Below are 27,606 nucleotides of genomic sequence, written 5' to 3' on the forward strand. Positions count from 1 at the left end.
TAAAATGCAATGATCTCTTGAGAGGGGCTAATTACAGTCAAACTTATATGCAAAGAATATCAAACGGGTCTAATTTTATTTTTCATATTTGGAAATTTATTAAACAATCGTTGTATTTGTTGGTTTTATAATATCGATATAATAATATATAATCATCAGGAAAAAAAAAACTGATTTAAGATTTAATAATTGCTTAACTAATTGAAATTTTAATAAATTGTCAGAAATGTAGATTTTTAATTTCAAACGTACACAAATTTGAACGACTTTCTATATCTGACTGAATCTTAAAGTATTTACCAAATTTCATAATGTGTATATTTGTTTTCAGTCATTTCGTATTCCCCTATGGGAATATCGGAGTGCTCATTTATTTATTTATTTCTAATTTATTGAATTCCCAAATTCGGGTCAAAATATGGATCCCAAATTCGACCCGTTAATATATCCATACCACAAATGAGGGTTCCACATGGACCCAAAACCGGATTTCCGGATCAAGGCCCACCACGCGTCCCTCAGATTCGCGCCACGAACCGTACATTTCCCCACAAAAAGTTTCCCCAAAAACATTAGGGGTGAAAAGGTAAATTCATTAACGCAAACTCTGCTTACCGTATTTTTTTCCCCCACTCCGACACATTATTTTCGCTTCAGATCATTTTTACCGTTGCTCAATCCATCCGATTCCCAAATTCCATATATAATCACGCCCGGAAACACAGACAAGTCCGTGTATATCGTACATATATACACATATGTATGTATGTATATTTGTGAGCTTGGTTGAAGAAACCTGTAGATTTGGATATCGCGACGGCCAATCCGGGTAAATTAATCAACATTTTCCATTTTTTTCTGATTTTATTGATATTTGATTCATTTAATTCGATGATGATTTTCAAAACGATGTTGTGCCCATGCAGCTTTGTGGAGAAGGGCTCGTGAAATTTCTTTTCAGCTATTCGAAGAGATTATCAACAACTTGTCTTTCATCAGGTATTTGTGCATGTATTTATGCTTGCATGTTCGATGTGCTTCGTCTTGCGTTCTTTTGTTGGAGTGCTGTCATCAGGGAATAAGCATTTCGTTGTGTATTCAATTTGACATTTTCTTATGTTATAGCTTTTCCTTTTCTTTTGTGCCCTAAATCGTCCATGTGTAAGGTTGTTTGGATGCTAGTTTGTTTACGTATTTATGAATATGTGTCTTTGTTATTTCTTGATCTTACTTATCAATGGATGGATCTTTTTATATAATTTTATTTTTTATGCTTCCAGCCCTGATTTTACTGTTCTCATTGTTAATAATACTCTTCACTTTTCCAGGTTTTAACTGACGTACGGTGGAACTGGTGTCACTCTTTTAGGGATTGTTGACAACAAATAATGGTTTCTTTTGCAAGCGGTAGCTTAACCGGTGAGGTTTCTAGCAAGCGGCCTTTGGAGAATGGTCGTATGCCCAAATATAAGCCCAGGAAAGTTTCTGCAGTCCGGGATTTTCCACCAGGGTGTGGCAGCAATGCTTTGCCAATGATTTTGGAACCTGAAGAAAATGGTGGTAGTGGAGCTAGGATTGTGGATGCTATTGGTGTTAAAAATTGTGAAATGGCCAAACCTGTGGTGGCTATTGGTGTGGGTTCTAGTGGTGTCAAAAGCTCTAATATTGAAGTGGAAAGTCGATTACATGAAGCAATGAACGTTATTGTGGATGTACATATGACTGAATCATTGGATACATTAGTAGAACAAGTGATGGCAAATGCAACAGGCATCGAGAAATTAAGGATGGAAGTTGGATCAGTTGGAACTCAATTGCCAGACGAGGTCGATTGTCATACCCAGGGAACAGTAGATAGTCCTATTGAAGTAGATAGCACTGAATCATTGGACGCATTGGTGGGAAAAGTGACTACGACAATGATGGATGATTCCTCTAATGATGTTGAGGAATTGATAACAGAAACCAACCTCATGGCAGTCTATACGCCGAATGACACCAAAAGTGATCCTTCTAATAAAGATACCGAGGCTGGTGGTCAGACAATGTTGAAAGAGCTGAATGAAGTAGAAGGTTTGTCTTTGGTTCAGGACTCAAGTGTGGAGGCAGCAAAGGCCATGTTAGATGCTGGTGCTTCAGTTGATAAAGAGCTCTTGCTGGATAGTTCTCTGGCATTGTCTTCAGCTTGTGTGAGTATTAAGCCAGAAACTTCCATTAGACCGAAGGATAAATACCGTCGGAGAAGAGTGTCTGCTGTGCGCGACTTCCCTCCGCACTGTGGGAGCAATGTTCCTTTACCAACCGAGGAAGGCAAACAGATGGTCACTTCAGGAAATGATTTACCGAATAGGATTGAAAAAGTTGAAGTGGAACCAGAGGCAACTGTGTCAAGCAATGGTTCAGAGGGAGGGGCAGACATTTGTGTTAAAACAGGAACAACTGAAAAATTGAATGATGGTGGAAGAGGGCTGCTGGAAGAGATGAAGGAAGCCACGATGGAAGGTCGGCCCATGGATTTTGAAGAATGCAACAGAGGCATACGAGATAGCAAAATTGAGAAATCGGAAGCAAGACAAGCTGGGCCGAGATCATGGGTTGATTCCAGCATTGAGGATACTGGATGGCCAGTGGGGAAAGAGATTGTTGTGTACTCACCCGATGGAAATGATACTGTAAGGTCTCCTTATAGTGGAAATGAATTGCATAGGGAAGTTGTACATGGCCTGATGGCTGCACCATATTGTCCGTGGAGGAAAGCGAAAGTAGCTTTAAATAATTCAGATGGTAAAACTAGTGCAGTAATAATGATACAGCAGAACGTGTCCCGGTCACAAAAGTCCGAAACTGTTGCTCTGAATAGTAATGTTATGGAAGATTCTTCTGGAGGACCATCTATGAAGAAGATTGCATTTCTTGATTCAAAAGATGCAGACGTGAGTCCTGGTTCATTAACCTGCATGGATGAGGAAGATCGTGGTGCCTATAATGAATGCCCACTTGAAATCACTCCTATTTCCATGGCCAGGCCGGTCAATGACTCTGCAGGACCTGTTGGAAAGGATATTGTTCTTTATTCACCGGGAGAAAGTGATGAAATGAGGCCTTCAAATAGAGTTTACCGGTCAGCGGATGAAGTAGATAGGGAGGTTGTGCATGGTCTGATGGCTGCACCTTATTGTCCTTGGAGGACAGGAAAAACAGTTCTAAGTATCACTGATGGAGGAACAAGTGGAGGAAAAAAGAGGAAGCAGAATTTTTCTTGGCGACAGAAGGCCAAGGCTGTTGCTAGGAAAAGTACTCCTAAAGTAAAGTTTTCGCCATCTGAGAAGCACAATGAAGTTCATATTTCCAATGATGCAGAAATGAGTCCTGGTGCCTTGGTTCTCTCAGATGATGAAGGTAATGCTCATGATGGAGATTTTCTTGCAGATTCTCCTCCCAGTCTTCAACCAAAAATTTTTGAAGTTAGTCTGCCTCCTTTTGGTCCCAACAGTTCTGGTCATGTTGATGCCCGCAACAGAGTGAGAGATACTCTTCGGGTGTTTCATGCTATTTGTAGAAAGCTCTTGCAACAAGAAGAGGCAAACTCAACACCAGAAGAGGAAGGAAAATCCAAGCAATCTGGCAAAAAACCCAAAAGGATTGATCTTCTCACCGCAAAGATTATTAAAGACAAAGGAAAAGAAGTTAACACGGAAAAGCTGATCTTGGGACAAGTTCCTGGAGTTGAAGTGGGGGATGAGTTTCAGTACAGAGTGGAACTTGCTGTTGTTGGTATTCACCGCCTGTACCAGGCTGGTATAGACTGGATGAAGCTCAATGGAGTGCCAGTTGCCACTAGTGTTGTTTCTTCTGGGGCTTATGCTGATGATGTGGAGAACGCTGATGTCTTGATATACTCTGGGCAAGGCGGAAATGTTGTTGGGAAGGTTAAGCAACCTGAAGATCAGAAGCTTGAAAGAGGGAATTTGGCTCTAAGGAATAGTATATCGGCAAAGACTCCAGTTCGTGTTGTTCGGGGATGGAAGGAGACAAAGGTTGTTGATCCTCTAGACCCAAAACCTAAGACAGTCACGACATATGTTTATGACGGCCTATACACGGTGACAAATTATTGGACAGAAACTGGGACTCATGGTAAGTTGGTTTTTAAGTTTGAGTTAAGGAGGAATCCTGGTCAGCCTGAGCTTGCTTGGAAAGAACTGAAGAAGTCAAGTAAGTTCAAAAACCGACCAGGTGCATGCGTCAGTGATGTTTCAGGAGGAAAAGAGCCCTTTCCTATTTGTGCTGTGAATACTTTTGGCGATGAGAAACCACCTCCATTTAACTACACTTCCAAGATGATGTATCCCGATTGGTTCAATCCGATTCCCCCAGCAGGTTGTCAATGTACGGGCCGATGCACCGACTCCAAAAAATGCCGATGTGCAGTCAGAAATGGAGGTGAAATCCCATACAACCGTAATGGTGCTTTAGTTGAAACAAAACCTCTTGTATATGAGTGTGGTCCCCATTGCAAATGCCCCCCTGCTTGCTACAATAGAGTCTCCCAACGTGGGATAAAATTTCAGCTTGAGATCTTCAAGACAGAGTCGAGAGGCTGGGGAGTAAGGCCCCTGACTTCTATTCCTTCAGGAAGCTTTATATGTGAGTATGCTGGAGAGCTTCTTGAGGACAAGGAAGCTGAACAAAAAATTGGCAATGACGAATATCTATTTGATATTGGGCAGAATTACGGTGACTCTTCTCTCAAGTCTGAAGACCAAGCAAGTTCAGTTGAACATATAGAAGAAGTTGGCTACACAATTGATGCGGCCCAGTATGGAAATATTGGAAGGTTCATCAATCACAGCTGTTTACCTAACCTTTATGCACAAAACGTGATTTATGATCATGATGACAGGAAAATGCCCCATGTAATGCTCTTTGCAATGGATAATATTCCTCCGTTGCAGGAGCTGACCTATCACTACAATTATTCGGTGGATCAGATTCGGGACTCTGATGGAAATATTAAGGTTAAGAAATGTTATTGTGGTACTGCAGAATGTACTGGCAGGATGTACTAAATTGTATATCGCGGTGACCCATTTGAGGTAAGGAATCATGCGAACTGTTTGGCCTGTGATCTTAATTGTTTGATCTTTTGGATTCATTTCTATTCCTTGCATACACGTTAGAACTAAGTATTTTGGGTCTTGGCGATAATTTAACAGATGAATGTTAGGTAGTGTCTTCTGTAAATACACCAGGAGTTTTGAAAGTATTGTATCTGTCCGTATACGTGGTGCTCCATGGGTAGGGTTCAGAGGTGAAGATAGAAGATGTTCAATGGAGTCATAGACATGAATTTGTTTGTGTTTTGCAAAGGAATGATGTGTTGACTATTTCATGAAATAAGATAGTTTTGGCCAACTTTCTTTTTAGTGTTACCCTTTAATTCTAAAAGATATATAGAACCTGTAGAAATTAATATACGAATAATAAATCTTCAGTTAAAAAATGGTAATGAGTAATGGCCCCCTGATTGATTTTTTTTTTTTTTATATATATGGTGATTAATGTAAATGCAAAACGGTTATCTTATGTCTCATTAAATTTAAACAAGAGTAAGTAGATATCTCAATGAAGAATACTCTAACTTACAATAGCAAATATTATGGGACAAATGAAAATAAAGATCCAGGCATCCAATAACGGTAAATTACAGTTATATTTTCTGACTTTTGGTATATTTATAAATATTTTTATTATTTGAAAAATTATAAATTACCACTTTCAAATGGACACAAAATAATGGTGTAAAAATTATTATTTTACCCTTATTTGATTTTGTTAAAAAAAGAAAACATTTGAAAGAATGTAAAATAATTTGGGCCTGAGTAAAGTAAGTAATTTATAGACCTATTAGTTCAAACATTTTAAAATTTTCTAATATATATAAAAAATTATAATTTTATAATTAATAGAACGTTTTGATTAATTTATTAGAAAGTTGAATGAAAAATCAACTAAGGCTAGTAGAATTGTATCTTTGTTACACCGTGTTAAAATGAAGGATTATCTGTATTTTCTCAACTAACAAAAAAATATTTTTCATTACAAATTTTATGTAAGTGGTTATTATGGTTCAAATGTTCAAAGAAAGTTGTTTTCTGGAATAACAATATGACCAAAATGAGGTTCAACTCCAAGTCAGCATAGCCAGCTACATTTTATCAAAGTACACTGAGGAGTAAAACATTTCAGTATATGAGAAGAGAGCTGATAATAAACATATATATATATATTCAGAAAAGGCATTTATATTGATCCAAAATTTAGTTGAGAGCTTAAGAATCAACAACTCGTGTTTAACAGGTGATAAAACTGGGGAGCCACTACGACGGGCTGCTCTACCCTTTTCACCATCACCAAGCTCTTCTATCCTATATACCAAAATCAGAGTTGACAAAGCCAGCTTCTTTCCATACACTATAACCATGAGAGACAAAACGATATCAACACGAGGTTGCATGTCCCACTCGAACGATCCTCCAAGGCTGCAAACAGATACAAGAACAGCTCTCAGTAAAACAGAAGATCACGGTGTCACACCCACGCTGCCCGTTCCATCAATCATGACCACAGTGTTTATGATATCCCTGCAATCTATGTAGTAATAAACAAGCTGCTCTCGGAGATTTCTTGGCTGCTGTTGGAAATTTCAGAAGAAGCATTGTTGGTTTTCTCCATCTCTTCATCAATCTCAATCTCCTGTGAGCGGCAACTATAACTGCAAAATGCTTTCTCGCCCCTGTGGAAAACCAAGCAACCAAGAGATATCAGTCAATCCATTAAAAGATCAAAAAGAAGCAGTCTTTTATGCATCAAGAATGCTAGAATGAACACAAAGATGGCAAGGAAATTCGGAGGCTAACCTATACATGTAAATATCTTCACCATCCAATTTCTTCTGGCAAGAGTAACAGAATTTTAAGAAATCCTTGGGAGGATATAAACCAAGAACGACAGCTGGCTCATCTGCCTCTGGGGTAGGATACAAACCAAGAACATCAGCCAGCTCATCTGCCTCTGGGGTTGCGTTGCCATTCTCGCTTTTCTTCAAGAACTCGGTTACTTCATCATTGTGACATTCCAAAATGCGGTCACGAAAGATATGTGTAACCTTTGGATTAGGGCCATGGGTTCTAACACAGGTGTAATCCTCAGAGAGCTCAATTTCACTTGCCGGAATAGAGTCAAGCAAACAAGTCCCAGACTGAATGGATGGAGGAATTGAACTCAACTTTTCCCCAGACAAACTGCCTAACTCAGGGCTTCCTCCAAGAAGTGCAGACTCCCAAGGCATTTGGTTCATTGTATTCTCAGGAACCAAACTCCCGGACCCAAATCTTGACTTACGGTTTCCAAATTTGGTTAAATGAGATCCATACCTTTCAGAATCCAATGAACAAGGACGGAAATTCTGATACGGCTCTGGTTCAACTACAGCTTCTCCAATTTCAAACACAGCATCAGAATTGCCCTTGTGGACATTGGCCGGTTCAGCCCGGGCATTAGGGAAAACAGCAACATCTTTAGGCAATGAATTAGGTTTCTCAAGAGAATCAACATGGCTACAAAAATTTGGACGTCTAATACTCATTTGTCGTCCGAAAAGAATATTCTTATTATCAGATGATCCCGTAACCTTCCCAACTTTTTTAGCTCCATCATCAAGAGAATCTATAATGCTTAGGCCTACTTTGCTACAATCCCAGCTCTTGTGGTGCCCCTCGTTCTGCGATCTTGGACACCTAAATGGATTTCCAAAACTCGAAAAAATTCTAAAATCTAACGGAGAGGTAGGGCTTCTAACTGAGTCAGACTCTGAACTCCTGGGATTGAATCCCACAAATAGGCCAGAAACCTTTAAAAAGGAGTTGGTTTTATGCTTCTGGCTCAAAATATCAGAGTGAAAATAGGATTCTGATATAGCATCAGGCATCAAGTTATTCATGTGTTGATCCTTTTGATGCGATCTGGTTCTCTTCCTCAGCATTATTCCAAAACTTAAACCTTCACCCTACACAGCTTGTATCAAAAATCAAAAGAATCCCTCAGAAATTAGTTCCTACTAAATAAATGCAGGCATACAAGAAGACAAAAGCACAGCAGGAAAAAATGAAAACCATGAGCTGCATTACACAGTTGAAATAAAAACATTATTAAACAGACAAAGAAAACAAGTTCAAAAATTTATAACAGCAGGAAATAAATAAAAAAGAAAGTGTCAGTGTCAACCAAGAAACCGAATTCATACAGAAAATACAAAAGAAACAGCAATGGGGACTATTTAAAAGAAAATGAAGAGAGGGAAGAAGAAGAAAAGAAAGCCCAGGTAAGAGATCTTTCAAGAATCAAAGATGAAACAATGCTGTGAATAGAAAATTATGAAAAGATGTCAAGAATTGGAAATGAAGGATTAATGAGAAATGATCCAACAAAAAGTGAATGAGTCAACTTCATACTCAAAATGCAGTCATGAAGAGTCAAATAAAGGAAAGAAATCCAAATGGTTGTATCAAAAATTACTGGAGTGGAGAAAAAAAGGTAAGGGAGTTAAGATACCAAACATGTCTATTATTAATTAATCCCTAAATCTCCAAATAAAACCCTTCTCATCAAGATCTTCACAAGAGAGAGAGGAGAGAGATGAAAGATAAACCCCCCTACAGTTCTTGTTCGCTGTTCAATTAATCAGAGCCAGAGACACACCATTGAGTCCAAGAAATCACCCGCATCAGCAATGACCCAGATGAAAAACAAAAAGAAAAATTAAATAAAAGATTTGAACTTGACAAATTAGAAAAATCTTGGGCACCTGAAGCCTAGAAAAAACAATCAAGAAAAAGTCACACACAAGAATAAATAAATATATGGCAAGTGTGTGTTTTCATGTGCTTGAATACCCAGAAAAGAATAAAAATAGGGAAGAAGAAACCCACCTTTGTTCTCTTCTCTCCTCTCCTCCAGAATCTTTGAGAGAGAAATGGTGTTTTGAGTGAGATGAAGGAAAAAACCAAATGCCCTGAGAAGAAAAATGGTGACCCCTCTCCTGTCTTTATCTCTCTCTCTCGCATCAAAATCAGAGAAGCAGTGAGCTTCTCATATACTCCTCCCTTTTTTATTTTTTTCTCCCTTGTAAAATTTACACATGGCATTCAGTATTTGTGTGTCATGTATGCCTTCATTTATACATTACAGTGCGTATGCGTAGCTGGAATACCTCTCTACATTCAATCCCTGTACCCGTCACTATTTCTGTACCATATTCAATTTCTCTCTCTCTTTTTTCCTTACTTTCTCACCAAGCAAAAGCTTTCAGATAATCATAATATTTACAAGTAGCATTATAAGGAAAAGAGTTGCCAATTTTCATCATATTAATTATTATTAGGTTACATATATACACTAGTAAAACTTTTCTTTTTCATAAAAAGTAAAATCCCATTCAAAATTCATTTATTTTGTTCGTCGACTACTCCAATTATCATAAAATCCGTCTGAAAATTACAGCACACCCAATTGTTGAAACATGTAATCTTTAAATTATAATTTGAAAATTCTATCTGTTGACATTATCATTAATTTATTGCGTTCGTAATACTATTAATGGGCACGCGCGGTTGCTTGCGTGCCGTGCGTGTAACAATCATCTCCTTATTAATATGGTATGTGCTTTTTGAAAATTGCGAGAATACGTAATACTTACAATTCTGATTGTTGATACATGTAATAATAGAATTTGCAATAAAACATCTACACATTGATATTATATTGGATTTTCATTGATTTCGATAAAAAAAAAAAATCAAATAAATGAAGTTCCTTATATTTGTTTCCTTGGTTGACTGCAACTATTAGAAAAATCCCTCTGGAAGTTACAGTGTCGAATGGCTGAAACATGTACTATGAAAATTGTGATTTAAAACATCTATCTATCTATATATATGTTATATTACGATTGGTTTCTTAATAATGTAATATTCCTATATTTGCACCTGGTCAATGTTTTGTGACATAGGTGTCGTGCTTGCCCACCTCAATTTGTTATTAATGTGATGTGTGCTTTCAAAATATGTGGGACAACAGTTTCAATTACTAAAATAGGTAATATAAATTTTTTTAATTTAAATCATCTGTATTTAAAATTATGCCGATTTTTATTATATTCACAGTTGAATTTAACGACACATTGTGGCGTGCATATACAGATAAACGTATTATTAATACGTTATGTGTTTTTCGTAAATTATGTATGTATATAAATTTTTGTAATTTAAACCACTTAAAAGTGGAGATTACGTCGATTTATTAATAACTAATGTGTTTTCATATTCCCATATAACCATTCTATTTTGAAAATTTAAATTAATTTTGTTGCTTACGTGATATATATTTTATTTTTTCAATTAAATTAATAGTCATGGAGCATATATTTCGCAATATTTGTACATGTGCAGTGCTAAACACGTGCATGTCTTTGACATGAATTATTTTTCAATAGGTATAGTATAGAATACCAATTACACTCATCAATATTTGTATTAATGAAATTACTTATTTATTTCAAATAATTTATTTTATCTTTTAATCATTAATATATTATCATATTTATTTTTTAATTTCACTTGATTCAATTTTAATTATATATTGATTTTTTGTACGCACAAATACTACACGCTACGATGATCAATCAAGATCACATATACAGTATACTTACGTGTATAGACACGTCAAGTATAGAGTATATGCATACGATATACATACATGTATGTCATGATAATTATTATTAGGAAAATAATTGGTGAAGAGAAATAAAAAATAACTATATACTCTCAACTTTTTTTTTAATTATTATTATTATGATTATAGGGAGTAAAAAGGGATGGGAAATTAATATTTAGTGTTTCACTTTAGGGGGTGATGATTCATCGGAAAAAGACAAAGCAAAGGGGGTCCCATTCTCTGTACTTTGCTGTTTCATTTTTATTCATTTCTCATCAAAACTCCCCTCACCACTTTTCTTTTTCTTTTTTATGATTTGAGAACCAAATTTTCAATAATATTTAAATTCTTTATCTGAATATAATACTTTAATTTAATATATATGTGGGTAATTCTCATTTTGATTTTATTATTCTTGAATTGAAAATTATGATCACAAAATGTCCTCAATTATGGTGTAAGATATTTCCTCGTCTGTTATTTACAATCGCAAACAATAATTTTACTCGTATGGTTTTGTTCTTATTTCTATTTTCATTTTTTATCAGATGAAATTGCTTTTTTATGATTCTTGTGCGGAAGATGAAAATATGTTCAGATAATATAATTCAGAATCTGAGTTTATAGGTGATGGAAATGAGAATTTATTTCGATCCGATATATGAATATTTTGTACATATTGCATTCTGAGTCTTAAAACGTCAACACGACGTGACAACATATTATGTCATGTCTTATATATAGTTAAAAACGCGTGCAACGATGAGATATGAAAGTGTTCGTTTTAAAAATAGACCTTTTCAAATTTAAAGAAAAAGTTCAAATAATATAAAACAGAAAATTGACGTTTGGAAATAAACCAAACGTATTCAGACACGTCGTGATATTATAACATCATTTCAATTTTAATTCTTAAAACATTATAACATACTTTTTGATCACACATTATATATTAATACAGTAAAGCCATAAAAAAAAATTAGAATAATTGAATAATATATATATAGGATTCTAATAAAAGGACAGGCGTCCTACATATTATGGAAGGCAGCTTCATAAAATAATTATAGTAAAGTTATAAGAACAAAGTTGGCTACCTTATGAATGTCCCCTACGCTCTAACATATTTTCGTGAAATAATAAAAAATAAAATAAAATAAAATAAAGCAATAATTGTCACGTGACTTGAAGGACATGAAAATCAATATTCTCATCACTCTTATTTTCACGCCTTGCAAAAAGCTATCTTGACATCCTTTGATTTTATATTTAAGGATAGATTATAATATTTTTTTTAAAAAATTTAGTATAATTACAAATATTTTTACAGTTATTTGAGAAATTACAATATTTCCTAATTTTAACATTTATTTCCAATAATTAGTGATTCTGTTATAATTTTGTATACTTTTTAGTATTTGACACAATATTTTTATGGACTGATATTATATTATAGATGATTTATTTTACCTACACATAATTTTTTAATATATATTTTTAAAAAATTAGTATAATTTATGGATTGATATTAAACAATAATTGCGTCTTTATAATTATGTCGAATCTCATGGAAGGTAACTATAATTTACCCAGTGTTTAAATATAAAACATTTCTTATGTTTTGTAAAATTTTATTTACGTCCCTTTGCGTAACCTTTTGCTGATAAATAAAGAATATATTTGTATAGTTTTAATAAATATTTTATTATAAATTTAAAATAAAACATATTTATACATTGTAATATAATCTCAAGTGGTGAAAATAAAATTTATCCATTTAAACAATAAAAGAGAGATGTTTTGATGAGCAGAAAATGGTGGAAATTGGAATAGGGTAAATTTTGTCGGGATATTTACGACATGAATAAATAGTAATAAGTGGCCGCGCGCGTTTTTGACTGGGGTCAATGTCCAATCATCCCCACGCACCCACAACTGAGGGGCAATCAACGCGCCGTCAGCCACAGAATTTTCAATTTCTTTTCCGGTTGCCACGTCAGATAACCTAGCCATTGAGTTAAACACAACCACAGTTGGAGGCCACCATCATTGCAAACTCGTACTATTCCTCGCTTTCCAGTACATCCTTTTTCCCTTTTATTTTTTATTTTCTTTTTCTTTTATAGGTACTGTCCTCGATCCTTCATTTTGTCGTCTTGCGCACTTTTGTGGTGACTCATCTGTTACAACACTCTTTTCTTTGCTTATGTTTGGTCGAAAATTCGAAATCAGACTCAATTTCATCCATTTTCAACTATTTATATGTTTAATATAATTTATTTATTATGTTGTTGGTGTATAATTTAAAAAATAATAACTGAATTACACAATAAGTAATTATAATTATTATTTAATTTGGATAAAATTTTTCTACGTTTCATAAGGTTTGGAGTGGAGAGGGGACGATGGTGGTTGTAACTCGTAGAAATTGTGCAGCATCAACATGGATTGTATTTATACTACTAGCTATCGTTACACGTGATTCCTGCATGTATATTTTTTTACATACTCCAGCCCACAATAGAGGCCCAAAATAATTACAAGATATTTTTTTATAGACGAAGCCAAAATGATCAAGGTCTAACGGTCTTTCCGTTGATCATCAATGGGTTGCAATAAATAAAATTGAAATCAAAATACACGTTAGAAGTATTGGTTCGTCTCTTAATAAATATATTTTGACGGTCAAATAAATGATAATTTCCAAAATCGACCCCTATATAAATATACTGGCATTTCTGTCATTTTAAGGGTTTTCTTGTTTTTTTTAGAAGGTGGTCCTCATCACGATGTGGTTTAATTTTTGGAATATGATTTGAAATTATTTTAAAAGAAAATAGCTGATGCAGTAATAGATTATAAGGTATTTAATTGAAAAATTACCCTCAACATACAGTTGCTTCCCAAGCCTAATATTAGTAGAGAAAGAGAAAGTAATGAGTAGTTTCGTCCAGGAATAACGAATGTGCACAAAAAATAATATATGTAATATTCATAGTGGTAAGAAGAATTTTATAGTACGGTAAAGTATATATATTTTTTGAGTGGTTTGTGTATAAAAATTACCTTTATACCCTTATAGATAAATTAATATTATTGATAAAACTTAGGAATTCATCAGAAAAAAAAAAGATTAAAAAAAGGCAAAAGGGTCCAAAGAGGAGAGGACAAATGAGTAAAAAGAAATTTGGAGACAAAATTATGATTAAAAGTGAGTGGGGAAGTAGTGGAGACTGGAGAGGAAGAGGCAAATCCAAGGGTGTTGGATTTTAGTATATAGAAATATTCAAACATCAGAATTGTGCTCCCTGTCACACCCAACCAGTACACTGACATATTACTAATTTACTTAAGGCCATGTTTGTTTCCCACTATTCTATTCACATAATATCTTCTCACAAGTAACGAAAAATTCTACTATATGTTGTTTTAATAAACTTCCCATTTTGTGAATGTAATCATCATTTCCCACAATTAGGAGTATCATTATTATTAATATTAAATTAACACACTTTCTGTCTCTTTCTACGTATTATCGTACGTACAATGATACATATATATATATATATAGCTACATATGTTGAAAGAAACTTATAATATTGTCATCACACGTGAACTTGTGTTTGTAATCATTATTTTTCCTTTACCCTATTGTTATCAATTAAGAGAGTAAGGGAGTGTTTGGCGAAGGTTTCTACTCAAATAAAATTTTAAATTCAGTTTTACACAAAAGATTATAAATATTAAGGGCAATGCTTTTGTATAATTACAGAAACTACTCCTGACAGTTAAAAAATAGGAATAGTTTGTGTAAGTGACAATGACATTTTGGTGGGTGTATATATAATTATCGAATAGATAGGGGTAATTTGGATAAATATGACATAGATTAAGGGATGTAAATATAATTATTTATTTTTTCTATCAAATTCAATTTTATATTTCTAGTTCCCTTTTGTCTCCAAGTTTAATTTCATATTTGCTTTCTCTTATTAAATGATGAAACAGTGCCTTCATTGAAATTTGATATAATTAAAAATACATCTTATTATTTAAAAAATTATAAATATTAAAAAATAATTACAGTCATTGGATGGAGAGCAAAAAATTACTGATTTTTTTAAATAGACAAAATTGATTTTTCTTTGTGTAACGTAAATAATCCACTGAGAATATTAGTCCGTTAAAATATTTTGTAAAATCCAAAAAAATATATAAAATTATAATTTATAATTTAAAATGACATTTTGATCAGTTTAATATAAAAATTGAATGAAAATCCAACAGAATATCTCGTTGTTATACGGATATAAAAATTAGAGGAGAAATATTATTTAAAATAAAATATTTTAAAAATAATTATTATTTAATTAAGTATATAAAATGATAAGTTAATATTAAACTTATAATAAAACAGTGTTAGAAAAAGATGCATGAAAAAAAATAAATATCAAAAGATAATGGGGATGTGGAGAAATTATAAACTTAATAAATAAAAAAAGTAAATTAAATATTTAAAAATAGACTAAAAAAGAGATACATATCAGAGGTGTTCTCTCTTAATATATAAATATAGATGATTATTTTCCTCTATTTACACTAATTAATTATAAATAGGTACACTTTTCAATTAAATTTTCTCTTAGCCCAAACTTTCAAAAATTACAAACAAGCCCAAAAGCAACGGTATAAATGCTGAAAGCCCGCCCCAAAAACTAGCGCGGGCTCCCAGCTTCATTTTTCACCTCTCTCTAAAGCATCAAAGGATGACGTCATCACCACCTCCCACAGGCGGAGACCTCGGTCCTCCGTCCTCCATAGAGTCTCAGCTTTCTTCTCTGGTTTACGGTAATGCTTCTGCGGACTAGCATGCAAACTCACACTACAAACACACAATTACTGTATGTTTGTCTGCAGTAATGGATTTTGCAGTGGCTTTAATCTCTGATGCTTATTTCCGGATTCTGATTACATGACGAATGAGGATACAGTTTGGACTTGTATTTGTATAGAACTGCTATTACTGTTTACTTTGAGTTTCTTTTCAGTAAATAAGACGTTATTCCTGATCGACAATTGTCGATTTCGTTTCTTTTGTTAAGTCGTTATTTTGTAATTAGAGCAAGGAGATCCTGCATTTATTTTGTAATGTTTTACAGAGTAACATGATATAGTAATATTCAGCTGTATTACTTGTTATCTTTATATTTGCGTGGTTTTGATGCTTGATGATCAACTAACTTCTCTAAAAGTCTTGTAAGTTCTCTTGTTCATTAGTTTGCCATCCTACTTATGATTCATCTAATTGTACTTGATTATTGCTATGACTTATTGTGGTTGATTTCCTAAATTCATTATAGAGAATTTCTTGTAATAGCAAAATTCAGTGATACTAGATTAATTATGTACATTTTGAATCTAATTGTTCACGTACTTCAGGTAGTTATGTTAACCATTATGAAGGCCTTTCCTAGTTAACAACACATAATAGGATTTTGAGAATAATAGAACTGCAAAACTGGGTGTAGCAGGCTTACTTGTTCCACTGCTACTAAATAATGATGCCAATTCCCGTTTTCTTTGGCAGAGTTAGTTTATGAAGGAGTACTACAACATGCTTTGTGCAAATTTTATATCACATGATTCTAATTTCTGTTGAATATGAGAAAATAAAATGTAATGGGACTTTGAATACTGGCTTTCTATGGGGTTTTGGCTTCAACCTTAGGATCTGCATCAAGTTATAGGAGTTACACATACACCACAATTTCGCTTCTTTTGAATTTTCTGTTGGTCTTTTGATATAGTAAAAACTTCTAAATCATATATTAGATGCTCTACCTCATGAATCTTAAATCCTGAATATTCTATGTATATAAGATCTGCATTTAAGCCAACTGTATACTTCCAAAGCATTGATAGATGTCTGACTCTATAATGCTTACGTTGTCGAACGTTGTGGTTTCTGTATGCCCCTATCTATATGTTCCCAAATAGTTGATATAATATATTTGAAAATTAAATCATTTTATGAATTAATCATTTATAGTGCCTGCTAATATATATTAATTTGTCTATTATACGGTTTTGTTTGCAAAATGAACAGATCTCTCTCAGAATGTGCAAGTCGCAATGGATAACATGCTTAAGATGATAAGGTGAGCTCTGAGCCGACTGAACATGTTTAAACTGTCAGTGTTTATATGCTCTAGTTGCTGCACTTGTAATTTCAGATAGTAAGATCTTGATTTTGTCATCCTTTTGATGCTGCTGATTTCCATTTTCTAATCTCACTGAACCAATTCTTGTGTTCGCATCACCAATTTCCAGGATCTTATAACTATTCTGATTCCCATTGTCCAACAAATTGTTATCTTCTTCATTTTATGTCTATCTAACGAGTTAACAATTTCTGTTGTGAAACAAGTATGGCCTTATAGTTGGTCCTTATTATATTCTAAGTTTCACCTCTTTTTGCATGAACTTCACAGTGAAATTGACCAGAACTCTGCTGGCATAATGGAAGAGATAGAGAAGTCTAAAGACTCTGTGCTTAAGAGGAAGATTAACTTAGAAGAAGAGAAAGATCATTTTCAGAAAGCTGCTTTTGCTGTTCTTGACATGCTTGATGGTCGTGATATCAGCTGAATCTCTGTGGTTTGTCATTTGTCTTTACAGTGACTTGAAAGTATTATATTCTCGTAATTCTATATATGCATACAATTCAAAAGCATAGCATGACACATTATAATTTGGTACATTACTATTTGGTGGCGTACTTTTTAACCATCAAAGTACTTGAGCAATTGTACTTTCTCAAGTTAATTATTCTCAAAAGATATATAAGTGATCATTGTCTCTTAAAGCATTTATGTCTTCCACTTGAGAGCCATCAGCCATGAGAATCGTGGTCCCTCTTTTCCCAAGCTTTTTTTCTGGGTTCACCAAATATAGAAGTTGTAACTTAAAAATCACAAAGATCTGTCTTAGCTTCTACTTGTTAAGATCCATGACAATCACATAAATTGCTCACCTGCTAATGACAGAAGCTCTTCCATTGAATTAGGAAGATGTGCAAGTTTTCCCCCATTTTCTTCTTTTTGTTTGATATCTGGATGATGCCCATGGAGTATCACCCTTATTGGAAGCATGTCTGTTGTATAGAGCTTGGGGATTCCTGAATAGTTTAGCAGTTATGTAAGTACAGCTTTGATGTAAACCTCTTGAATTTTTCTTGATCCCTTAACTCGCACAGAGTGTGTGCAATGAAAGAATCAAATAAAGAGTGTATATCACCTTCAATAAAAGCATCAGACTTTGCCCCAATGGTTGAGCAGTGATGAACATTTGTCAAGTAAATAGCATTAACATTTTTATTTGTTTGGGATGGCTTATGAAAATAAAAGAAAGCAAGAAAATAAAAGACCTTAACCACTTCATAGGTGGCATTTCTTACAAAAAGCATTTCTTTTTATGTTTAATCAATTGTGGCAAATTCAGAAATTCATTTATTTAGAAATTTAGCTAGTGAAAATGTAAGCTAGTTGGAGGACATTTAAATGCTCTCGATTCTACCAAATAGGACACTGAATATTTCCGCTGCATTTCGCTAATAACTTGCTTCTTACTGATTGCTTAGACTAAAGAATACATTAATATTTGTGGTTGATAATAGTTCAAGTGGGATCGCGGCTTACTGTTTGCTTCTTGGCTTGGTCCGACACCATTCTGAGGTTCCTCAGTTGGTTGGGCCTGAAAAATGACAAATGAATCATCTTTAGTTATTTCGTCTCTGTAATAATAATCGAATGTCTAACCATAAATGACGATGAAATGACCACCAAGTTGCACTTTTGTCAGCTTTTTCTTGCTCTTCTGCTAGTGTCGCTTGTGGAAATTAGCATTGGAAATTTTCTCCACAATTTAGATTGGCTATACTACTTGCTGATTCTAGTAGCACTCACAGATATTCAAGGATTTCTCTTTTCAATGGATCTTATGTTTATTATGTGTGGGAGGATTAAACCATGCTCTGATTTTGGTGAAATCTGTGTATTCCTAGCTTTAGCAAATATGTACTTCATTCACCTGGATAGATGAAATAAATGTCAAACTCAACTTCTGGAAGGGATTCAAAAAGTCTGGGACTACATGCTTATGAAAGTAGGCTGGAGTTGCGCTCCAGAACACTCTGTTGATAAGCGATTGCCGATTGGACAATGTAAAGGAGTATTAGGTGCAAAATATGGTATTCTGATTAGTACAAACTTAAATATTGTATGCTGAGGTTTCATTCTTAAGAGTGCTACTATTTTCTTGTCTGGATATGTGTGTGCGTTTGACATAGCTGTTGAGTGAATATGCGTGTCTTTAGGATCCATAACAAAATTGAACCAAGTCATCAACACTTGTGTACCATATCATTATTGCTTTTACAAATGTCGGTAAGTTCTGAATAATGGCAGCTGTTCACATCCTTATAGGGGAGGGTTTCTCTCTTCATTTTTGCAAATTTACATGAATCATTATCTAGGATTTTGTTAGCAAAAAACTGTTAGGTTACCTCAGGTTTTGATTCGCCAAGCAACTCAGTTACAAATGGCATCTCCTCTAGCTCCTCCTTCTTTAAGTCCTTTAGATGCTGAGATTCAGAAGCATTAGTAGGATTACACTTCAGAAATGCAGCAACGAAATAAAGGATTGTGACTAGTGAAAGAGGAGTTAACAATTACACTTGAGCAGTAACTTACTAGCTGCTCAAAATAATGTCAACTCGGCTAGTAGTGATGTCTAATCCACAGGAACTAAAAGGTTTTTAAGATTCTACCTGAAGCAAATTTGAGATGATTGTCTTTCCATCTTCCATAAGTGGCTGCACCAATTGCTTGAAATGATTGTGACTAATCCGGATAACCTGAGAAAGCCTCTTTGTTCTCACTGTGAAAGGCTGGGGAATATTGAAGATCACCCCAATTTCTCCGAACACATCTGGAGACCCTAGTTTTGACAGGAACTGGAAAATCCCCAGTCACTTTTTTTTTTGATGAATCATAACAGAAGTTTCTTAATCAATAGAGTTGTCGGTTAATGTCTACATTGTGCATAATTCATGTTCATTTCAATTGAACTAAAACTGCTGTCATTAGGGATGTTACTGCTAAAGCCTGCTGAATGAGATATAAGTTTGATATATGCATGCAATTTGGATCGCTGGGGCTGGGGGTGGTTCTGGACATTGGTCCACTTCCGTTCTTCTGTGCATTGCCCATTATAATAATATATATGTGCAGCAAATTCATCTTTTAAATAAGAAGGAGCAAAAGATTCCAGCTCCCTGCTCATATTACCTTTGGAATTCTGTTAATAATAGCTGCATCTTGCAGGAATAGTATACAGCACTCTGCAATACTGTTTCTGGATTTCTGTGTGTTTTGACATTTTGAAGAAAGCCTAATGGAAAGGCTTCTCTATGGTTTGCTTTATATACCGTCTGAAGGATGGCACTGAAGGATGCAGTTTAACAGATATGTTCTGTTTCTATTACTAATTCACAAAATGTGAAGGTCGCTAGCTGATTCTGTAAATCTCTTTGGACTTTATGACTTCTGATTTCCATTTAGATGTTCAGTGAATCTGATACTACATAACTTTCATGGATAAAATAAATAGTCAATTCACGGGCCTCATTTTTTCCCTGCTCTTTTACCTTTGAGCTCCGACAGATGGATACTTTTTACCTATAATGCCACAAAAATCTATTCCTTTGTGGAAGTTCCATGAGACTGCAATACTATGATAATTTTAAACAACAGCACAGCACTTCAGTGTATAAGAACCTTACTGCATCTGATGATCTTCATATGAGAAACTCAGAAATAATTTTGGGGCATATTCCAAGTTAACTAATTAAAAATGATAAAGTGGACATGGTAAAATTTGGGGGGTGGGGGAGAAAAAGAAAACACATACCTGCTCCATTCCATTTTTATTTGTAATCACATCCTGCATTAGTAAAATTATTAGATTTTGCTTGTAGGGATATGTCAAACAAGAACTTAAACAGGATAACTTTTTGTACCACTGCACCAGATACTATAATATAGAAATCTGTTGGTATCTCATTTTGTATGACAATATCTACTTTGGGTGGAAAATATTCTGCCTTCATCTCAGGAACCTGTGCAAGGACAACAGAAGAGACTGCTTAGGGAACATTTCAAACTTTTCCACTCTTATAAATTTATAATACAATAAGCTACTGTCCTCTGTTTTTCTTTTTAAAAGAAGGTCCCTCTCCTCTAGGATTATTGATATAATAAGAATTTCTTGGTGTTGTTACACTATATAGCTTCGTAAGTTCACATAAACCTAAAATATTGTGAAATATTAGAAATCATGATATCAATTTGGAAACCATTAGAAAGAAGGAAGCACGTCCATATTAGTAATTGTAATGAAACATGACGTTACCAACTGGACGATAAAGTCTTCAGAGACTCCTTTGAAAAGGTAGCTATTTTCTACAGTTGTACGGAAGAGATGCTGTGCAATGCCAGATCTTATAGCCTTTGGTAGGTCTTCTAGTACTTCTTCTTGCTGAAGTTCTGCTGTCTTAAATTTGAGTGTGACATGTGCTAGCATTTGTTCCTTTAGTCCTTCTGGAAGTCTGTTCTTGCTTGCATACCGAAGGATCTCGTGGATGGCATCCCTCTTCAAAGCCACAAGTAATTAATGTCACTGCTTGTAATACATGCCAAGTTTTCTGAAATATTTTAGGTGTCGTTAAGAATACTTGGGCCCTTGGAGTTACAGGGTTGACTCATCAGTTGTAGAAAAATTGATAAAGAAGGCATTAGCTTAATTGCAAATCAATGTTATAATGTACTAACTCAGTGATTAAGTGTATAAATCTATGGTACTAATTAATTGCAGTGGCTCTAGAATATGGTTGAGGGTAATATATACAGGAGTGAGATTTTACCATGGCAAATGTTCGAGTGGAACTGTGGACAACAAGATTGGTCATGTTGCCGATCAAGTAGGCTGTAAGACCAATGTTAAAAAGCATGTAGAAGATGGAGAAAACCTTCTCCCCTGTATTCTCTGCATGTAGGTCGCCATATCCAGTCGTTGTGAGGGTGACAATTGCCCAATACATGGAATAGGTATATCCCAACCAAACGCTTCTATTCTCAAACTCAGGAACTTGAGCTCCAATCCATGTATTATCTGCCACCCGATAGTGTATTGCTAGCCAGTAGTAGAAGCAACCTGCTGTGTGTACAGCAAAGAGTGTCACCTGTCATGAAGAATAGAAAAAAACCTTGAAAAATGAGTTCTCTTTCTGTCAGGTGGTGGGTGATCATATCACATGTTACAGGGATCACTTGCTGATTATTATCACAGAGTGAGAACAAAAGTAGATATGGCGAACATCAACTTCGGGAAGAGATACTTACACATATTAATTTACAGTATCGTGTCCAGAAGTAGCTGAATCGAGTGTCCTTCTCTAACCTGATAGAATTGAGGTAATTAGGACTGGCTGTTGATGATGTTAATATTATGGTTATCTGTTTACATGCTCCTTAGGTTATAATTTAATGGAGATTGTATTTTGCCTTGATATGTTGAAATTTGATAATCTAGATTGCATTACTATGCTACATTCAGAATAAGTGAAAGACATGGTTAACTAGATTTCTTTTGGCCTGCATCATAGGAGTTCAACAACCATATAATCTTAAGAGTACATTATACTCATTTTAAAATCATACCTAGAAAAGAATTCACTGACACGCCTGAGTCGCCATAGTCTGAGCAAGTTGAGGAAGCCAAAGACATCACCCCTGTGCATCTTCCCAGTGAACAGCCTGTATAGAGTTTGGAATGGCAAAGTTGAGGCCACATCCATTGGGAACCAAAGATGTGAGATGTACCTGAAACATTATGTAAATGTCATTGAAACAATGCAACAGTTGTTGTATATTGTTCGCTATAATAGTCCCCAAAATGTAATTGATTAGAATTTGAAAATTAATGGCCCTTAAATTCATACCTCAAGGCTATTTTCTTATGATCATCAACCAGCAAATAGGTGGATTTGTCCAGGTAAGCCACGAAGAACGTGAGAATGATATCAACAGCAAAGAAGGCATCAACCACCAAATCAATTGGCATGAGTGCACTGGTTGACATTTTCCTAAATGCTAGCTCGAATGGCGATGCCCAGGCAGAGTACACAACCAACACCACCAGAAATGTTTGCCACATCCTGCATCACATGAAGGTAATTTCTCTTTTATGATCTACTCACACTGTAGGCAATTAATTGGGATTATTGATTATTTTAGATGTCATAGACTTTAGGAGGGAAAACTGGGACGGCCCTTCTCTAGTTTTGAATGTTTTTCCCATCATTGCACCCTCCAATTCTTCTTGATATCTCCTTTATATTTTGAATTAATAGGCTATTGACCACCTTGCAGTTTCAAGAACTTATCATAATCTACATGCATGTTGGTCCACACAAGGTATTCTGAAAACAATGATCTTTGTATCTATATTTCTTGGGTACTGTAGTCCTCATACGTGTTTATATGGAAAAAATAAACCCAAAACTTACTCATACCACTATACTAGATGTTGGCATGTAAAGTTTTCTAGGGGCAGAGTTACCATTTCATAGAGTTTAAAGAGATATCAAGCTCAGAAGCCAAAAGAATTAGAGTTGCTATTAATGTTTTATAAATTCTAATAGGTTTTATAGAAAGATTGAGTAGTTTGGTGTTGAAAAGGAAAAAGGAAAAAGCAAAGGAAGATGGGATGATCATGGAAAAGGTCTTACTCAGCTTCTTGGTTCATAAAGTAATACCATTAAAAAAAGACAAAGAAAAAGAAGAATGGAAAATTAGTTAGTAGGATTCATATAGGCCATAATGAAGTCATCCATGTGAACCCTCTCAATTTTGATGCTTAATTATGTGTAGGTCACACAATTCTTTAAATTAATTTCTATAAGCAAATAAACAGCTGAAAAATTTCATCAAGGCCAAAACACGATGTTGAGGAAATTACTAGAATCCAATGAAACATCAGAGGTTAAAAAATATATATATTATTGAATAATATTGGAATCTGAAAATTGTAGTTAGATCAAGATTAAAATATTAAACAAGAAATTCAAGATATTATGACCATGAAATAAATTTTTATTACTTAATTGTGTCTAGTTAAGGGTACAAAACCCTCATTTTTCTATCTCAACGAGACCAATTTGTAATCTGGTATGCATTAGCCTCTAAATGCATGTGATTTGATTTACATAATGGGTCTAATTTAAAACTTCAAATAAAAATTAGAACATTATAATTAAGTAGGGTCTAATTTTTTAGTGACTGCTAATCACATGATTCCACTATTTCCCTTGTGGCAATTACCAAAGATACGCTTTGGTTAAGGAAAATATACAGCAGCTTACATGGGCTGTTGTGCTCTTCTCTAAAATCTGGAAGAATTAAAAATAGTGATTTCTACTTTAATTATTTTACCATTTTAAAAAGCAAAGAAAGCCATGTTATTGTAACATGCCGTAGGTGTAGGCACGTATTACCTAAGGTCAGAAATTGCCAATAAAAAGTAGAAATCAAATAATGCCTAATTAAGAGATGCAATATAAGATTGTACTCTCTATTTCGTGTTTGAGTTGGACGAAATCACCGAATACTAGTCAAATTTGGATTTTAAATTCAAATCAGATCAAATAATTCTTAATCCAAAGATATAAGTGTAATTTTATAATCAAATTAAGAAAATTAAAAATAGATTGCGTGAAAAGATAAATTTCTCTATATTAAAATAGATGGAAAAGTAGCTTGGTATTTTTATTCTTCATAAAGATAATTTGCTCATTTTCAATTTTGCAGAGAGTAAATTGCATTAAACTCTTTTTCATATAAGAATATTTTCAAGAAGAAAATGATAATCTAATCGAACTAATTAATTCAATTGTGGGAAAAAGAAATTACATATCTGTACAATTTATTGAGTGTGAGAACTTTAGAGTAACTGATTTCGATTGATAAAATATGGGCTGAATAAAATACCCCAACATATTTTCAAATAATAATCTTCTCTTTCATCACTAGAATTTATATAGTTTCTAGTCACAAACATTCAAAGTTAAAATATTTAAGTAATTATGATAAGTTAGTCACTTTTATCATCATTCTCTTTCACCGAATTAAGTAAATACAATAAAAAATTTATATTACCTCCAAACCACTGGTCCTAACAAGAATATTGAACTAAAAGTCATGAAAATGAAAATGTTGATTGCTGGTGGTGATTTACTGTCAGTGCTGCACGTACAAATTGAACTAAAAAAAATGAACTAATAATCAGGTATCTAATTTTCAGAATCATTTTGTCCTTCTTTATCAATGAAATATAAGTAGTCAGCGTCACCCCCGTAACCACGCGTTGTCAAAAACTTAAACATGTATACTTCAAGATTTCCTTACTATTCAATATGCAATAATTGATTTGTAAAAAACTGTATAATTTCGGATCTCCTATTCCGATCTGATGTAACTGTTTTAACATACCCTACCCATTTAATTTACCTTAATTTCTAGTGGACAACGTTCATGAAGTCAAAATGGCATAAGCAAGCATTACCATCATCTGGTTTCTCTGAAACAGAAGAAATAGATTCGTCTGCTTGTGCCAAAACACACACCCACATACACACATGCGATCACTCTGTGTTGTGTCTGTTTGCATATCGTATGATGGGATTTTCTAACCCAGACCGGAGCCAACTATTAGACTAGTCTATATATATGTTATATAGATCACAGGAACAAGAAAAAGAATCCTATCAGCAAATAGTTACATGTTTCAGGCTTCAAACAATATGCAGCAATATATATATATATATATATGGAAGTACACCTACACACAAATCTATCTCTGTGTGTGTAGTAAAAGAGATGTAAGAGAGTGATGAGAAATATTAAAGCAAAAACCTGTATCTTCTGTCATAAGGGGCAATAACAAATCTTCTCAAATTGAGAGTGCCTTCACCCACAACTGTACCGAAAGCAGGTAACAGACTGCTTGAAATTGATGCTAGATTTCTGATTTGACCGCTAGAGTGCCGCCGGTACAGAAGTGGCATCGGCGACCTCATCTCTGATGTCAATGGTGACCTTCCCTCTGATGCTGCCGCCATGTTTATTTGCTTTCTCTGTGTTCAAAGGATGGGGGGGTTGATTTATGCATTCAAGTTTAGCAGTTTATATTAATTAATTGCAGTTAATAATATTTTACTTGTTAAGATAATGTGTTAGTATATTACATACAATCGAGTGTTTGACTTATCATATTATGTATATACATACATATATATGTATATATATAAACAAATAGATGGATTTGCTTAATTTATACACACACTTGTCTGTCTGGCATGGAAGGATTCATGGTTTGAACTTTGAAGTCCTCAAAGTCAGAGGTGCATTTATTGAGTTACAAAATAGCCCCGTGATCCCCTAGATACACATACAGTTTTAGTCTAAAACTTTTCTGCTTTGATAATGCATTTTAGGAGAAACATTGTGAGTAGAGGTTCAAGACACCCATCTTTGATCTTATTCATTGATTCTACCTTGTAATTTGTCTGTCATGGTAAGTTACTTCAAAGACAGAAGAATTTGAGATAGAATGGATGGTTGGTCAGCTTTTCTATTATATTTGAATAAATTTTAATGAATTTTCCAAAAATATTTGTCGTAATTATAAATATTTTAATTTAAACCAAATTTGTATAAATCATATAATACATTTATCACGTAAAATTTTAATTTTGTTGGAATAAGGTTGAATTATTTTTTGGTTGAATAAAACTTAAATGCACATGAATAGATTCAGGATGAAAAGGCTGATACTGCTATTAATAATCACCGCCGACTCCGGAAACGAAATCAGTGGGATAACGGTTGCTCCAATCCCGAAGCCTTACTTCAGCGCCCCCATCCATCCAGATATAGGATGAGGAGGAGCAGTAGTCGACTTTTCTTGATTACAGTTGGCTCTAACATTATGAGCCTACTTAATCAGGAAATGTATTGTTTTTTTTATTGCTAAATTGGACAAAGATCTTATGATAATGAATGTATGGGCGGGCAACATCGTTGACTTATAAATAAATTAGTTGTTGTTGTATGCGTATTTTATAAATATATAAAAAAATTATTATATATTAAAATGATGTGAGTTTAAAATAAATTATAATTGAAAATTTATTAAAAATATGAAAGTTTGTTGGGGAAAAAACATGGAGAATGTAAGAGAGAAATATGGAGTAATGGTTGAGAAAAAAAAATAATTATATAATTATCAAAAAATATTGAAATTATTTTTGGCTAATTTTTTAATGAAAGAAAAGAATTAAAAGGTAAATTTGGATATTTCAAATTACATTTTATCCTCTGTATTTTTTGAAAATAATTAAAAACTCCTTTGTATTCTAAAAATAAGCGAAAATTCCCCCGTGATTACTAAAACTTTACGTGAAACCCTCATTCGTTAATAAACCAATGGAAGGTGGGGTGCACTCTCGGATAGTGTGGGTGGGTGTGATTTTTTCATATAATTTGATCTTTTTTTTTTTTTTTTTGGCTGTTAACTTATAAAACTATTTGTTTTAATCTTGTTTTTCTTGATTTTTTTTTGCATTTTCATCCCTTTAAAAAATTAATAATTTTTGTTCTTAAATATATTTATTTAAATATCATCAAAATACAAAAAATATATTTTTTTTATAAAATT

At 33.9% G+C, this 27,606-nt stretch overlaps 4 protein-coding genes across 8 annotated transcripts; 2 read left to right on the forward strand and 2 right to left on the reverse strand.

The window, feature by feature from the left end:
* The first annotated feature begins 597 nt into the window (after positions 1-597).
* LOC105164786 (uncharacterized) lies at positions 598-5,155 on the forward strand. Its single transcript, XM_011083553.3, has 3 exons — positions 598-829; positions 927-999; positions 1,329-5,155. The coding sequence occupies exon 3, from the start codon at positions 1,389-1,391 to the stop codon at positions 5,067-5,069; it is 3,681 nt and encodes a 1,226-aa protein (XP_011081855.1). The 5' UTR covers positions 598-829; positions 927-999; positions 1,329-1,388; the 3' UTR covers positions 5,070-5,155.
* Positions 5,156-6,265: 1,110 nt separating this feature from the next.
* Positions 6,266-9,209, reverse strand: LOC105164785 (FCS-Like Zinc finger 10). 4 transcript variants are annotated; one of them, XM_011083549.3, is made up of 3 exons: positions 8,991-9,209; positions 6,921-8,068; positions 6,266-6,796 (listed from the first exon to the last, which is right to left on the reverse strand). In XM_011083549.3, the coding sequence occupies exons 1-3, from the start codon at positions 9,204-9,206 to the stop codon at positions 6,652-6,654; spliced, it is 1,509 nt and encodes a 502-aa protein (XP_011081851.1). In that variant the 5' UTR covers positions 9,207-9,209; the 3' UTR covers positions 6,266-6,651. The 4 variants fall into 4 exon arrangements, with proteins under 4 accessions (XP_011081851.1, XP_088737130.1, XP_088737129.1 ...); XM_088881004.1 differs by having other exon boundaries at positions 6,921-8,076; XM_088881003.1 differs by having other exon boundaries at positions 6,921-8,730.
* A 6,279-nt stretch (positions 9,210-15,488) lies between these two features.
* Positions 15,489-20,459, forward strand: LOC105164783 (polyamine-modulated factor 1-binding protein). Of its 2 annotated transcripts, XM_011083545.3 has the most exons (4): positions 15,489-15,621; positions 16,880-16,931; positions 17,265-17,430; positions 20,157-20,459. In XM_011083545.3, exons 1-3 carry the CDS (start codon positions 15,540-15,542, stop codon positions 17,419-17,421), a joined length of 291 nt encoding a protein of 96 aa, XP_011081847.1. In that variant the 5' UTR covers positions 15,489-15,539; the 3' UTR covers positions 17,422-17,430; positions 20,157-20,459. The 2 variants fall into 2 exon arrangements, with proteins under 2 accessions (XP_011081847.1, XP_088737879.1); XM_088881753.1 differs by having other exon boundaries at positions 17,265-20,459.
* On the reverse strand, positions 17,452-26,067 carry KAT3 (potassium channel protein). The gene is made up of 13 exons (XM_011083548.3): positions 25,803-26,067; positions 22,832-23,047; positions 22,551-22,712; positions 22,233-22,290; positions 21,755-22,072; positions 21,244-21,483; positions 20,852-20,950; positions 20,743-20,775; positions 19,601-19,786; positions 19,337-19,414; positions 18,471-18,525; positions 17,807-17,950; positions 17,452-17,708 (listed from the first exon to the last, which is right to left on the reverse strand). The coding sequence occupies exons 1-13, from the start codon at positions 26,006-26,008 to the stop codon at positions 17,605-17,607; spliced, it is 1,899 nt and encodes a 632-aa protein (XP_011081850.1). The 5' UTR covers positions 26,009-26,067; the 3' UTR covers positions 17,452-17,604.
* Between the last annotated feature and the right edge of the window lie 1,539 nt (positions 26,068-27,606).

This window comes from Sesamum indicum, linkage group LG6, assembly GCF_026168435.1.
Source record: "Sesamum indicum cultivar Baizhima isolate 11 linkage group LG6, ASM2616843v1, whole genome shotgun sequence".
NCBI classification, from domain to species: domain Eukaryota; kingdom Viridiplantae; phylum Streptophyta; class Magnoliopsida; order Lamiales; family Pedaliaceae; genus Sesamum; species Sesamum indicum.

Bases quoted from the DNA above. Each gene is read 5' to 3' on its own strand.
- LOC105164786 (XM_011083553.3), top strand. From the start codon at position 1,389: ATGGTTTCTTTTGCAAGCGGTAGCTTAACCGGTGAGGTTTCTAGCAAG.
- LOC105164785 (XM_011083549.3), bottom strand. From the start codon at position 9,206: ATGCCATGTGTAAATTTTACAAGGGAGAAAAAAATAAAAAAGGGAGGA. The intron at 8,069-8,990 runs GTGGGTTTCTTC...CAAGCTGTGTAG, and splicing joins GAGGAGAGAAGAGAACAAAG to GGTGAAGGTTTAAGTTTTGG. The intron at 6,797-6,920 runs GTTAGCCTCCGA...GGTTTTCCACAG, and splicing joins GAAGATATTTACATGTATAG to GGGCGAGAAAGCATTTTGCA.
- LOC105164783 (XM_088881753.1), top strand. From the start codon at position 15,540: ATGACGTCATCACCACCTCCCACAGGCGGAGACCTCGGTCCTCCGTCC. The intron at 15,622-16,879 runs GTAATGCTTCTG...CAAAATGAACAG, and splicing joins GCTTTCTTCTCTGGTTTACG to ATCTCTCTCAGAATGTGCAA. The intron at 16,932-17,264 runs GTGAGCTCTGAG...TGAACTTCACAG, and splicing joins AACATGCTTAAGATGATAAG to TGAAATTGACCAGAACTCTG.
- KAT3 (XM_011083548.3), bottom strand. From the start codon at position 26,008: ATGGCGGCAGCATCAGAGGGAAGGTCACCATTGACATCAGAGATGAGG. The intron at 22,073-22,232 runs GTAAGTATCTCT...TCTTCATGACAG, and splicing joins GATACTGTAAATTAATATGT to GTGACACTCTTTGCTGTACA. The intron at 20,776-20,851 runs GTACAAAAAGTT...TTACTAATGCAG, and splicing joins TTATAGTATCTGGTGCAGTG to GATGTGATTACAAATAAAAA.